Genomic DNA, 15,132 nt, shown 5'->3' with positions numbered 1-15,132 from the left:
TCTTCTAGACCTGACCAGGCACAGCCACACACCAGGAACACCAGGCTCTTCTAGACCTGACCAGGCACAGCCACACACCAGGAACACCAGGCTCTTCTAGACCTGACCAGGCACAGCCACACACCAGGAACACCAGGCTCTTCTAGACCTGACCAGGCACAGCTACACACCAGGAACACCAGGCTCTTCTAGACCTGACCAGGCACAGCCACACACCAGGAACACCAGGCTCTTCTAGACCTGACCAGGCACAGCCACACACCAGGAACACCAGGCTCTTCTAGACCTGACCAGGCACAGCCACACACCAGGAACACCAGGCACTTCTAGACCTGACCAGGCACAGCCACACACCAGGAACACCAGGCTCTTCTAGACCTGACCAGGCACAGCCACACACCAGGAACACCAGGCACCTCTAGACCTGACCAGGCACAGCCACACACCAGGCACAGCCACACACCAGGAACACCAGGCTCTTCTAGACCTGACCAGGCACAGCCACACACCAGGAACACCAGGCTCTTCTAGACCTGACCAGGCACAGCCACACACCAGGAACACCAGGCTCTTCTAGACCTGACCAGGCACAGCCACACACCAGGAACACCAGGCTCTTCTAGACCTGACCAGGCACAGCTACACACCAGGAACACCAGGCTCTTCTAGACCTGACCAGGCACAGCCACACACCAGGAACACCAAGCTCTTCTAGACCTGACCAGGCACAGCCACACACCAGGAACACCAGGCCCTTCTAGACCTGACCAGGGACAGCTACACACCAGGAACACCAGGCTCTTCTAGACCTGACCAGGCACAGCCACACACCAGGAACACCAGGCACTTCTAGACCTGACCAGGCACAGCCACACACCAGGCACAGCCACACACCAGGAACACCAGGCTCTTCTAGACCTGACCAGGCACAGCCACACACCAGGAACACCAGGCTCTTCTAGACCTGACCAGGCACAGCCACACACCAGGCTCTTCTAGACCTGACCAGGCACAGCCACACACCAGGAACACCAGGCTCTTCTAGACCTGACCAGGCACAGCCACACACCAGGAACACCAGGCTCTTCTAGACCTGACCAGGCACAGCCACACACCAGGAACACCAGGCTCTTCTAGACCTGACCAGGCACAGCCACACACCAGGAACACCAGGCTCTTCTAGACCTGACCAGGAACACCAGGCTCTTCTAGACCTGACCAGGCACAGCTACACACCAGGCTCTTCTAGACCTGACCAGGCACAGCCACACACCAGGCTCTTCTAGACCTGACCAGGCACAGCTACACACCAGGCTCTTCTAGACCTGACCAGGCACAGCCACACACCAGGCTCTTCTAGACCTGACCAGGCACAGCTACACACCAGGCTCTTCTAGACCTGACCAGGCACAGCCACACACCAGGCTCTTCTAGACCTGACCTGGCACAGCCACACACCAGGAACACCAGGCTCTTCTAGACCTTACCAGGCACAGCCACACACCAGGAACACCAGGCTCTTCTAGACCTGACCAGGCACAGCCACACACCAGGCTCTTCTAGACCTGACCAGGCACAGCCACACACCAGGCTCTTCTAGACCTGACCAGGCACAGCCACACACTAGGCTCTTTTAGACCAGACCAGGAACACCAGGCTCTTCTAGACCTGACCAGGCACAGCCACACACCAGGCTCTTCTAGACCTGACCAGGCACACCAGGCTCTTCTAGACCTGACCAGAAACACTAGGCTCTTCTAGACCTGACCAGGAACACCCGGCTCTTCTAGACCTGACCAGGAACACCATGCTCTTCTAGACCTGACCAGGCACAGCCACACACCAGGCTCTTCTAGACCTGACCAGGAACACCTGGCTCTTCTAGACCTGACCAGGAACACCTGGCTCTTCTAGACCTGACCAGGAACACCATGCTCTTCTAGACCTGACCAGGCACAGCCACACACCTGGCTCTTCTAGACCTGACCAGGAACACCTGGCTCTTCTAGACCTGACCAGGCACAGCCACACAGTAGCCTACAGCAACACTGACTGGAAATCAATAACCTGTGACTCGCTCTATTGAAAATAAATACAAATACATTTGTTATTAAATCATTACATTATTAGTTGGTAAGGTATTGTAGTATGAAACCCCCACCCCTTTTTCCCCCTTCATATTTATGTTGTTGTGGATCCTGGTGGTTGAGTCCCTGCCAGGAGACGCCAAGCCGGTCCGTGTGTTTGTGCTTGCTGGGACTTGTTGCTATAGTGAGCTGTTTCCTTCTTTTTAAATGTATTCATCTTTTTTTTTTTAATGATGTTTGCCCAATTTCTATCTTGAGTTAACTGATGTTATCGACGGCTACTGTGTCTTTGGCCTAACGTTGTAGGTCTTTTTATTGTACTGGTCTGTAATGGACTTTAATATGGTGAATCAGCTTGCCGTATCGACTGTTTGAACTGCAGGGTACGTACTGGTGACCCGTTTTTTGAATCAATACCGATTTACAGTTGGCCTTCCATCTACACAGTGAACAGAGCTGAACCAAGAGTCATTGTTCTCTCATTATATCCACACATGTATGCCAAACAAAAAAGTATAGATTTGAATGTTTAACAAACCGTACTACTCTATGCACAATGAATACTTTAAACAATGTACACAGTAAATACAAAAATGAAAGCCATTTACTTGAAAAACAGTGCAGTTTTGTGACCAAACTTTGAATCTACACACTTCTTCCTGTAAAGTTATATATATATTTTTTTCATTGTTCAAAGTAGTCCTTCTGCATGGAGTTCTATTGTTTAGTGAACTTTTTAAATCAATGGTTTTTGTTTGGTATACATTTTAATGTAAAACATCTGAATCGGCATAATTCTGTTACCATGGAATTGCCCGTCTGTCTGTCACTGAGTGTTATTGGACTTGTCTAGGCCTAGTTTCGTCCTGATATCCCCCTGGTCGTTTCATTGTGGTTCAGTCCTGATATCTCCCTGGTCGTTTCATTGTGGTTCAGTCCTGATATCTCCCTGGTCGTTTCATTGTGGTTCAGTCCTGATATCCCCTTGGTCGTTACATTGACGTCGGTCTGTGGTTCAGTCCTGATATCTCCCTGGTCGTTACATTGTGGTTCAGTCCTGATATCCCCCTCGTCGTTACATTGTGGTTCAGTCCTGGTCGTTACATTGTGGTTCAGTCCTGATATCCCCCTCGTCGTTACATGTTGGTTCAGTCCCTGGTCGTTTCATTGTGGTTCAGTCCTGATATCTCCCTGGTCGTTTCATTGTGGTTCAGTCCTGATATCCCCCTCGTCGTTACATGTTGGTTCAGTCCCTGGTCGTTTCATTGTGGTTCAGTCCTGATATCTCCCTGGTCGTTTCATTGTGGTTCAGTCCTGATATCCCCCTCGTCGTTACATGTTGGTTCAGTCCCTGGTCGTTTCATTGTGGTTCAGTCCTGATATCCCCCTGGTCGTTACATTGTGGTTCAGTCCTGATATCCCCCTGGTCGTTACATTGTGGTTCAGTCCTGATATCCCCCTGGTCGTTACATTGTGGTTCAGTCCTGGTATCCCCCTGGTCGTTACAATGTGGTTCAGTCCTGGTATCCCCCTGGTCGTTACAATGTGGTTCAGTCCTGGTATCCCCCTGGTCGTTACATTGTGGTTCAGTCCTGATATCCCCCTGGTCGTTACATTGTGGTTCAGTCCTGATATCCCCCTGGTCGTTACATTGTGGTTCAGTCCTGATATCCCCCTGGTCGTTACATTGTGGTTCAGTCCTGATATCCCCCTGGTCGTTACATTGTGGTTCAGTCCTGATATCCCCCTGGTCGTTACATTGTGGTTCAGTCCTGATATCCCCCTGGTCGTTACATTGTGGTTCAGTCCTGATATCCCCCTGGTCGTTACATTGTGGTTCAGTCCTGATATCCCCCTGGTCGTTACATTGTGGTTCAGTCCTGATATCCCCCTGGTCGTTACATTGTGGTTCAGTCCTGATATCCCCCTGGTCGTTACATTGTGTGTACATTGTTACATTGTTACTATTGGGTGTGGGTGGGTGTACTGGTGTTTGTGTACTGTGTTGTGGGTGGGGCTGTGTGTACTGGTGTTTGTATGTGTATAGTGGTTTGTGTGTTCTTTGGGTGTGTGTGTGTCGACTGTGGTGTGTGGCTCGGGTGGGGGTGGGTGTGTGTACTGCTGGGGGGTGTGTGTGTGTGTATACTGGTGGGTGGGTGTGTACTGGTGGGGAGGTGTGTACTGTTGTGTGTGTGTGTGTGTGTGTGTATACTGGTGGGGGGGTGTGTGTACTGGGGGGGGGGGTGGGGGTGTGTGTACGGGTGTGTGTGTGTGTGTGTGTACTGGGTTGTGGGGGCTGTGTGTACTGGTGTGTGTGGGTCCTGGGGTTGTGTGTGTGTGTGTGTGGGGGGGGGGGGGGGGTATTGAGGGTGTGTACTGGGCAGTGAGGTTGTGCTGAGCTCAACCTCACTGAACAAAAACATAAACGTAACATTGAACAATTTACTGAACTACAGTTCATATAAGGAAATCAGTCAATTGAAATCAATTCATTTGGCCCTAATCTATGGATTTCACATGACTGGGAATACAGATATTAATCTGTTGGTCACAGAAACCTTAAATAAAAAAATAAAAAGTAGGGGCCTGGATCAGAAAACCAGTCAGTATCTGGTGTGACCACCATTTACCTCCATGCAGCGCGACACATCTCCTTCACATAGAGTTGATCAGGCTGTTGAATGTGGCCTGTGGAATGTTGTCCCACTCATCTTTTAATGGCTGTGAGATGTAGCTGGATATTGGTGGCAACTGGAACACGCTGTCGTACACGTTGATCCAGAGCATCCCAAACATGCTCAATGGTTGACATGTCTGGTGAGTATGCAGGCGATGGAAGAACTGGGATATTTTCAACTTCCAGGAATTGTGTACAGATGCGACATGGGATCGTGCATTTATCATGCTGAAACATGAGGTGATGGCGGCAGGTGAAATGGCACAACAATGGTACTGACAATATTGCCATCCATAAAATGTAATTGTGTTCGTTGTCCGTAGCTTATGCCTGCCCATACCATAACCCCACCACCACCAAGGGAGCACAATGTTGACATCAGCAAACCGCTCGCTCACTCGACGCCGTACCCGCTGGTACAGTTGAAAACAGGATTCATCCGTGAAGAGCACACTTCTCCAGCGTGCCAGTTGCCATTCAAGGTGAACATTTGCCCACTGAAGTCGGTTATGACGCTGAACTGCAGTCAGGTCAAGACCCTGGTAAGGACGACGGGCACGCAGATGTGCTTCCCTGAGATGTTTTCTGTCAGTTTGTGCAGGAATTTTTCGGTTGTGCAAACCCGCAGTTTCATCAGCTGTTCAGGTGTCTGGTCTCAGACGAACCCGCAGGTGAAGCAGCCAGATGTGGAGGTACTGGGTTGGCGTGGTTACACGTGGTCTGCGATCTTGAGGCTGGTTGGACGTACTGCCACATTCTATAAAACGATGTTGGAGGTGGCCTATGGTAGAGAAATTAACATTAAATTATCTGACAACAGCTCTGGTGGACATTCCTGGAGTCAGCATGCCAATTGCACGCTCCCTCAACTTGAGACACTTGAGACATCTGTGGCATTGTGTTGTGTGACAACTTTTAATACATTTTAGGGTGGCCTTTTATTGTCCCCAGTACAAGGTGCACCTATGTAAGTATCATGCTGTTTAATCAGCTTGATATGCCACACCTGTCAGGTGGATGGATTATCTTGGCAAATGAGAAATGCTCACTAACAGGGACGTAAACACATTTGTGCACACAATTTGAGTGAAATAAGCTTTTTGTGCGTATGGAACATTTCTGAGATCTTTTATTTCAGCTCCTGAAAGTGTGGGACCAACACTTTATATGTTGTGTTCATATTTTTGTTCAGTATAGATTATGAAAAGTTGCCTTCCAGGCTTTTTATTCCTGGCATTACCATTATCACTAGTTTACTCCAATTAAGGGAGGGGTGGTAGGGTTAGAAAGTAATGAAGGAAGATATATTTAAAAAAAAATAATGTATGTATGTATGTATGTATTCACATACATATACATGCATACATACATTTCTGCTATTATATATACATCAAAACTATGAAATAACACACATAATTCAGGTAAGAGTCTGTAACCTTGCTGAGGGGAAGTCCAAGTGCCGCCGTGCAGTAGCTGTCTAAGAGAATGCAGCGGCCCTATGAATGGCCTGATTCTCTTGTGTCAAATATTAGTGTTTCGTGGTTGTAGCTGGAAGAGAGAAGGCAAGATGGTATCTCCCGCTTGTATTCTTTATTTTACACTCATCCGTGTGTCATAAAACCAACACTAACCGACGTTAGTCCTGTGTGGCTCAGTTGGTAGAGCATGGCGCTTGCAACGCCAGGGTTGTGGGTTCAATTCCCACGGGGGGACCAGGGTTCAATTCCCACGGGGGGACCAGGATGAATATGTATGAACTTTCCAATTTGTAAGTCGCTCTGGATAAGAGCGTCTGCTAAATGACTTAAATGTAAATGTTACTGCAACTTATTTCTATGTTCTTGTCTTGAATCAGTTAAATTACTGTCATTCAATGAACCACTGCTTATCAAGATCGTCTACTGACATGTCTCCTCTTCTCTCTTCTCCAGTCTGTCAGAGTAAGGACATCCGTAACAACATGACCAACCTGCAGTTGTTAGAGAACTGCACAGTGATCGAGGGCCACTTGAAGATCCTCCTCATGTTCAAGACTGAGGACTTCAGGGGCCTCAGCTACCCCAAGCTGACCGTGGTCACCGACTACCTCCTCCTGTTCAGGGTGTACGGTCTGGAGTCCCTCAGCGACCTGTTCCCCAACCTGACGGTGATCCGAGGCAACAACCTCTTCTTCAACTATGCCCTGGTTCTGTTTGAGATGGTGCACCTGAAGGAGCTGGGGCTCCACAGCCTCATGAACATCACTAGAGGAGCCGTGAGGTTGGAGAAGAACCCGGACCTCTGCTACCTCTCTACCCTGGACTGGTCCAAGATTCTGGACACGGTGGAGGACAACTACATCGTGTCCAATAAGAACAGCCAGGAGTGTGGGGACGTGTGTCCGGGCACGGCCCAGGGGAAGACAACCTGCCCACAGACCACCATCAACGGACAATTTGGAGAGCGCTGCTGGACTCAGAACCACTGCCAGAGAAGTAAGTGGTCTATTTATTTGTTTTAGTTACTCAGTCTGGTAAAGAACACACAATACAGAGTAGTGAATAGAAATGTCAATATCTAAAACATTGGTTGTCCCACTCCGTTTTCTTTTGGTTCCTTTCCTGATACCTGCCATATGTTCAGTTGGAATAATGTGCATCTATGAAGGGTGTATGCCTGTGTGCTTGGCATTTTCATCCAATTGAATCCGTGTTACCTGTGTCAACTTGTAGATTTGAGATAAGGTGTTATATATTGTTACACGTAGGAGAAGTTGAACTCTGCCTCTGGATGTGTGACTTCACCTCTGATGTCGTTTCACCTCCTGTAAAGCAGGAAGTCTCTGGAGCTGTCTGTCTGTTAGGTATCAGGGTGGATGAGAGAGCGGCAGACAGATGATTACGGAAGAGAGCGTTTCATTCGGATGAATCATGTTCATAACAGCGAGGGATCGTTGTTCTTTCTATAGTACGCCACGGGTTATGCCTACTCCCCATCTGGGATGGGGGGGGGGGGGGGGGGTACCTAGTTTGCAATATAAAGTTATCAGGCAGACTATCATTGGAAAGTGAAAATGCATTTGATGGGGAAAGGCACAGCCTGTGCTCTCCCCTGCTGTCATCCCCTCTCTTCTCAGTGTGACGGATCAGTGTGTGTGTGTGTGTTAGTTTATATGACGGCGCAGTGTGTGTATAAATCAGTTTGTTTGTGTGTCTGTAAGAATCAGTTTTATTTTTACACTGCTGCTACTCGCTGTTTGTCTATGCATAGTCACTATACCCCTACCTACATGTGCAAATTACCTCGACTAACCTGTACCCCCGCACATTGACTCGGTTTACTCAACTAGTGTCTGTCTGTTAGAACACAGGCTAGTTCACCCCCTGTATATAGCCTTATTATTGTTATTTTATTGTGTTACTTAAACTAAAGTAACATTGTTTTTTTTTTTTTAAATGTGAAAACTGCATTGTTGGTTAAGGGCTTGTAAGTAAGCATTTCACGGTAAGGTCAACACCTATTGTATTTGGCGCATGTGACAAATAAAAATAGATTAGATTTGAGTTCTCAGCTAGTATCTGTCTGTTAGAACACAGGCTAGTTCACTCAGCTAGTATCTGTCTGTTAACACAGGCTAGTTCACTCAACTAGTATCTGTCTGTTAACACAGGTTAGTTCACTCAACTAGTATCTGTCTGTTAGAACACAGGCTAGTTCACTCAACTAGTATCTGTCTGTTAACACAGGCTAGTTCACTCAACTAGTATCTGTCTGTTAGAACACAGGCTAGTTCACTCAACTAGTATATGCTATTGTCTGTCTGTTGGACCTCAGGAAGATTAGCTTACGTCTTGGCGTCCTATGAAATAAAGTAAAACACAATCTTGTAACTGTCTGTCTAACACAAGCTAGTAACTAGTGATGCGGGAAGATAACCCATAGTTACATGTCGGGACATTGTTTTTGATGATGTATTGAATCTTATAGCTATTTGACTGCGCCAAATCTTCCAACGTTGGTCCTTCATAGCTTGTTCTTCGTCATCTTTTTAATTAGGGAGCCAATGTGTTTTCAGCACTTTTATTTCCATGACTGATCAAACCTTGTCTCACTCTTGTCCCTCTGCAGAGAACATTTGGTGAACAATATGTTTGGAACATCGAATCGAGGAAAAAATAAATCACAGTATCGACTCGCAATACATATCGTATCGACACCTAAGTATCGTGACATTGTATCGTGAGGTCCCTGGCAATTCCCAGCCCTACTAGTAACAGTCAGTCTATATAACACAAGCTAGTAACAGTCAATCAGTCTTCCCGGTGCAGAGATAGACAAAATGGCTGCTATTGTAAGACACTGAGAATTGTTATTATTTTGTGAAGGGGATTATAGCGTCTGTTGTTTCTAGGGCTCAGACTAGTGTTCAAAGTATTTAACAACCTCAACGGTCGTATTTATATTTTCACATTCATTCCCGATTACAGCTTTTGTGTCTGTTCTTATGTCTTAGCCCCCCCCCCAACTAACTGAATGTCTCTGGAAATATAGAAATCTATTATTTGAAGAATTCTCTACCATTCTTTCTTTGATTCTATTCTTCCATCTTGTAGAGTGTGTGTGTGTGTGTGTGTGTGTGGAACGAACAGGCCTACGTCAGTCAGAACCATTAATGATAGCTTGTACTTATTTTTAAATATGCTGTTAAAAAAAATCACAACATCTAAAGTATGACGCCGGGTCTTAAAAAGAGACCTTACTCTCCACAGAGGGAAGCTACTATAGAGGGATTCTAGCTAGCGGACTGGCTAATGAGTGATAGAGTGAACAAATGAGAGGGAGAGATGGAGGCAGTGAGAGTGTAGGGCTGGGAATTGCCAGGGACCTCACGATACCATATCGCGATACTGAGGGACCTCACGATGCCATATCGCGATACTGAGGGACCTCACGATACCATATCACGCTACTGGGGGACATTACGATGCCATATCATGATACTGGGGGACATTACGATGCCATATCATGATACTGGGGGACATTACGATACCATATCACAATACTGAGGGAGATTACGATACCATATTATCACCGTACCATATTATCACCGTACCATATTATCACCGTACCGTATTATCACCATACCGTATTATCACCATACCATAGTATCACCATACTGAGAGACCTCACTATACCATATTATCACCATACCATAGTATCACCATACCATATTACCACTATACTGAGAGACCTCACCATACCATATTACCACTATACTGAGAGACCTCACCATACCATAGTATCACCATACCATATTATCACCATACCGTATTATCACCATACCGTATTATCACCATACCATATTATCACCATACCATATTATCACCATACCGTATTATCACCATACTGAGAGACCTCAAAATACCATAGTATCACCATACCATAGTATCACCATACCGTAGTATCACCATACCGTATTACCACCATACCATGTTATCACCATACTGAGAGACCTCACCATATCATATTATCACCATACCATATATCACCATACTGAGGGACCTCACATACCATAATATCACCGTACCATATTATCACCATACCATATTATCACCATACTGTATTATCACCATACCATATTATCACCATACCGTATTATCACCATACTGTATTATCACCATATCATATTATCACCATACCATATTATCACCATATCATATTATCACCATACCATATTATCACCATATCATAGTATCACCATACCATAGTATCACCATACCATATTATCACCATACCATATTATCACCATACCATATTATCACCATACCATATTATCACTATACTGAGAGACCTCACCATACCGTATTATCACCATACCATATTATCACTATACTGAGACCTCACCATACCATATTATCACCATACCATATTATCACCATACCATATTATCACCATACCATATTATCACCATACCATATTATCACCATACCATATTATCACCATACCATAGTATCACCATACCGTAGTATCACCATACCGTATTATCACCATACCATATTATCACCATACCATATTAACACTATACTGAGAGACCTCACCATACCATAGTATCACCATACCATAGTATCACCATACCATAGTATCACCATACCATGTTATCACCATACCATATTATCACCATACTGAGAGACCTCACCATATCATATCACCATACCATATATCACCCTACTGAGGGACCTCACATACCATAATATCACCGTACCATATTATCACCATACCATATTATCACTATACTGAGGGACCTCACCGTACCATATTATCACCATACCATATTATCACTATACTGAGGGACCTCACCGTACCATATTATCACCATACCGTATTATCACTATACTGAGGGACCTCACATACCATAATATCACCGTACCATAATATCACCATACCATATTATCACCAACCATATTATCACTATACTGAGAGACCTCACCATACCATGTTATCACCGTACCATGTTATCACCGTACTGAGAGACCTCACCATACCATATTATCACCATACCATATGAGAGAGTGGCGTCCCTGGCTAGGGAACGGGCAGCGTCACTATGAGAGAGTGGCGTCCCTGGCTAGGGAACGGGCAGCGTCACTATGAGAGAGTGGCGTCCCTGGCTAGGGAACGGGCAACGTCACTATGAGAGAGTGGCGTGCCTGGCTAGGGAAAGGGCAGCGTCACTATGAGAGAGTGGCGTCCCTGGCTAGGGAACGGGCAGCGTCACTATGAGAGAGTGGCGTGCCTGGCTAGGGAAAGGGCAGCGTCACTATGAGAGAGTGGCGTCCCTGGCTAGGGAAAGGGCAGCAGCTGTGACGGTCTTCTCCCCATCATGTGATGGGCACTAGTTTAGTCCGGCAACGCTGGAGCCATTTCTAAAACATTATGCAATGCCTCTCACATGTACAGCAAGGTGTGTGTGTGTGTGTGTGTGTGTGTGTGTGACGGTGTGTGTGTGTGTGTGTGTGTGACGGTGTGTGTGTGTGTGTGTGTGTGTGTGTGACGGTGTGTGTGACGGTGTGTGTGTGTGTGTGTGTGTGACGGTGTGTGTCCTCAGCCAAGGAGAGCGCGCGAGAGCTCCTGTTCCCTCCTTTCATCTGACACGTGTTCTATCTACCCCTCCACCATTGCCCAAGCCCCCTCCACATTTCCTGCATTACGTCCTCCTCTACCGCTCTGGAGCAGTACTAGACGGGTTTGTCTTTGACTTCTGAAAGGCACCTCATGTAACTAATGGAGCGGGCGGGGTGTTATTTACTTGCGTGGTTGCGCAATGTACCAACAGTATGCACACATGCGGCTCGTCTCTGTCGCTCTCTCGCGCTCTCGCTCTCTCTCTCTCTCTGTCTCTGTCTCTGTCTCTGTCTCTGTCTTTGTCTCTCTCTCTCTGTCCCCCTCCGCTGGGTATGAGTGTGCTATCTTTAATTAGAGTGAATGAAGACTTCCACACGTGGAGGTACAGTACATTAGTTGGAGCTTTAAACTTAATGGTTGAGTGGAAACTCTGTAGGGACTAACTAAACTCTGTAGGGACTAACTAAACTCTGTAGGGACTAACTAAACTCTGTAGGGACTAACTAAACTCTGTAGGGACTAACTAAACTCTGTAGGGACTAACTAAACTCTGTAGGGACTAACTAAACTCTGTAGGGACTAACTAAACTCTGTAGGGACTAACTAAACTCTGTAGGGACTAACTAAACTCTGTAGTGAGTAGTAATTGTGGTGTTTTTACTGTGTTCAGTCAGTACAGTGCCTGAACTAGAGTAGTAACTAAGTGCTGCTATGGTTCAACCATGCTTCCCCCTCACATCACAGAGACCACTTAATATCCACAGACACAGGAGATGGAAACAATCCATCTGAGTCCCAAATGGCACCCTATTCTCTATATAGTGCACTGCCCTATGGACCCTGGTCAAAGGTAGTGCACTAAATAGGGAATATGGTTCTATTTGGGACGTAGGCGAAGTGTATTGAGTGTGTGGCAGTTGGAAGAAGATGCTAAAGGAACAAATGTCATTTTAAAACAGTCCTTGGTCATTAGTAGACTGATGAGATGTGACATTCATTGGCCAGGCAGCGCCGTCTGTTTCTGTACGGTAACGGGCAGGTAGCCTAGCTAGCATAGAGGAGTGGAGGAGGTCATTCTTCTAGTAGGTTTTGCTCAGGCTGCAATTTCCTCTGGTTTTACAAGCTGTCACTAGTCGCTGTGGGTTTTCTGGTTGATTGGAGCTGGCGTGGTGTTTCTCCATGTTTACAGTAAGCTCCAAGTATTGGGACTGTGACACTTGAAAAAAAAATCGTAAAAAAAAGTGTTTTGCTCTGTACTCCAGCGCTTTTGATTTGAAATCAAACAATGACTATGAGGTTAAAGTGCAGACCGTCAGCTTTATTTTGAGGGTATTTTCATCCATATCGGGTGAACCGTTTAGACATTACAGCCCTTTCTGTACATAGTCCCCCCAAAGGTATTGGGACAAATTCGCTTATGTGTACTAAAGTAGTCAAAAGTTTAGGATTTGGTCCCATATTCATAGCATAAAATGATTACATCAAGCTTGTGATTCTAGAAATTTGCTGTTTGTTTCCGGTTATTTTGTGCCCAATAATACATTATTTCCCATTCATTTCTGTGTCACTTTTTTTGTAAATAAGAGTAGAATATGTTAAAACGTCTACATTAATGTGGATGCTACCATGATTACAGATAGTCCTGAATGAATCGTGAATAATGAAAGCTACAGACTCGCAAATATCATACCCCTAAGACATGCTAACCTTTCACCATTACAATAACAGGAGAGGTTAGCATTTTATATCCTACCCCTAAGACATGCTAACCTCTCACCATTAAAATAACAGGGGAGGCTAGCATTTTATATCATACCCCCAGGACATGCTAACCTCTCACCATTCCAATAACAGGGGAGGTTAGCATTTTATATCACACCCCTAAGACATGCTAACCTCTCACCATTCCAATAACAGGGGAGGTTAGCATTTTTCTGGGGGGTGATATTTGTGTGTCTAACTTTCTCACTCATTATTCACGATTCATTCAGGATTGTCCATAACCATGGTAGTAGCATCAGAGCCAAAACAACAACAACATGTGTCACTGTCTCAATGCTAACTGTAACTGTATGTAGCCATACGTCTACTGTGGCGTGGGGATAATGCTCAGACCTAAAATCAATATGCAACAGTCTTAGAAATATATAAATAAATGAACTGGCCTAGATTTCATGCATTTCCTGGATCAGTGAGCTGAAAAATGAGCTGAAAAATGATACCAGAAATTTTTCGTACTCACAAAAATATTTTGTGCACAAATTTGTTTACCTCCCTGTTAGTGAGCATTTCTCCTTTAACCAAGATAATCCATCCACCTGACAGGTGTGGCATATCAATAAACTGATTAAACAGCATGGTCATTACACAGGTGCACCTTGTGCGGGGGACAATAAAAGGTCACTCTAAAATGTGCAGTTTGGGCACAACACAATGCCACAGATGTGTGCAATTGGTATGCTGACTGCAGGAATGTCTACCAGAGCTTTAGCTAGAGAATTTAATGTTCATTTCTCTCCCATCAGCCACCTTTTACAGAATTTCGCAGTACGCTCAACTGACCTCAGAACCGCAGACCACGTGTAACCACGCCAGCCCAGGACCTCCACATCTGGCTTCTTCACCTGTGGCATCGTCTGAGACCAGTCATCCGGACAGCTGATGAAACTGTGGGTTTGCACAACCAAAGAATTTCTGCACAAACTGTCAGAAACCGTCTTAGGGAAGCTCATCTGCGTGTCCGTCGTCCTCACCAGGGTCTTGACCTGACTGCAGTTTGGCATCGTAACCGACTTCAGTGGGCAGATGCTCACTTGATGGCCATTGGCACATTGGAGAAGTGTGCTCTTCACGGATTAATCGATGGCAATTTGAGTGCACAGAGATACAGTGACGAGATCCTGAGGCCCGATTTCGTGCCATTCATCCGCCGCCATCACCTCATGTTTCAGCATGATAATGGGCAGTTATATGAACTGCCCCATGTCGCAAGGATCAGTACACAATTCCTGGAAGCTGAAAATGTCCCAGTTCTTCCATGTCCTGCATGCTCACCAGACATGTCACCCATTGAGCATGTTTGGGATGCTCTGGATCGACGTGTGCGACAGCGTGTTCCAGTTGCCACCAATATCCAGCTACATCTCACAGCCATTAAAAGAGGAGTGGGACAACATTCCACAGGCCACAATCAACAGCCTGATCAACTCTATGTGAAGGAGATATGTCTCGCTGCATGGAGGTAAATGATGGTCACACCAGATACTG

At 45.9% G+C, this 15,132-nt stretch overlaps 1 protein-coding gene across 2 annotated transcripts in view; it reads left to right on the top strand.

Annotated features, from left to right (window-relative positions):
* LOC129869415 (insulin receptor-like) overlaps positions 1-15,132 on the top strand; it is a 208,586-nt gene that overhangs the window by 42,453 nt on the left and 151,001 nt on the right. For both annotated transcript variants that reach the window (XM_055943809.1, XM_055943808.1), the window contains exon 2: positions 6,696-7,238. In XM_055943809.1, the coding sequence (XP_055799784.1) occupies positions 6,696-7,238 (543 nt within the window). The remainder of the gene's footprint in view (positions 1-6,695; positions 7,239-15,132) is intronic.

This window comes from Salvelinus fontinalis, chromosome 14, assembly GCF_029448725.1.
Source record: "Salvelinus fontinalis isolate EN_2023a chromosome 14, ASM2944872v1, whole genome shotgun sequence".
NCBI classification, from domain to species: domain Eukaryota; kingdom Metazoa; phylum Chordata; class Actinopteri; order Salmoniformes; family Salmonidae; genus Salvelinus; species Salvelinus fontinalis.
The sequence above is the reverse complement of the archived record's forward strand: the minus strand, read 5'-3'. Positions and strand labels throughout refer to the sequence as shown.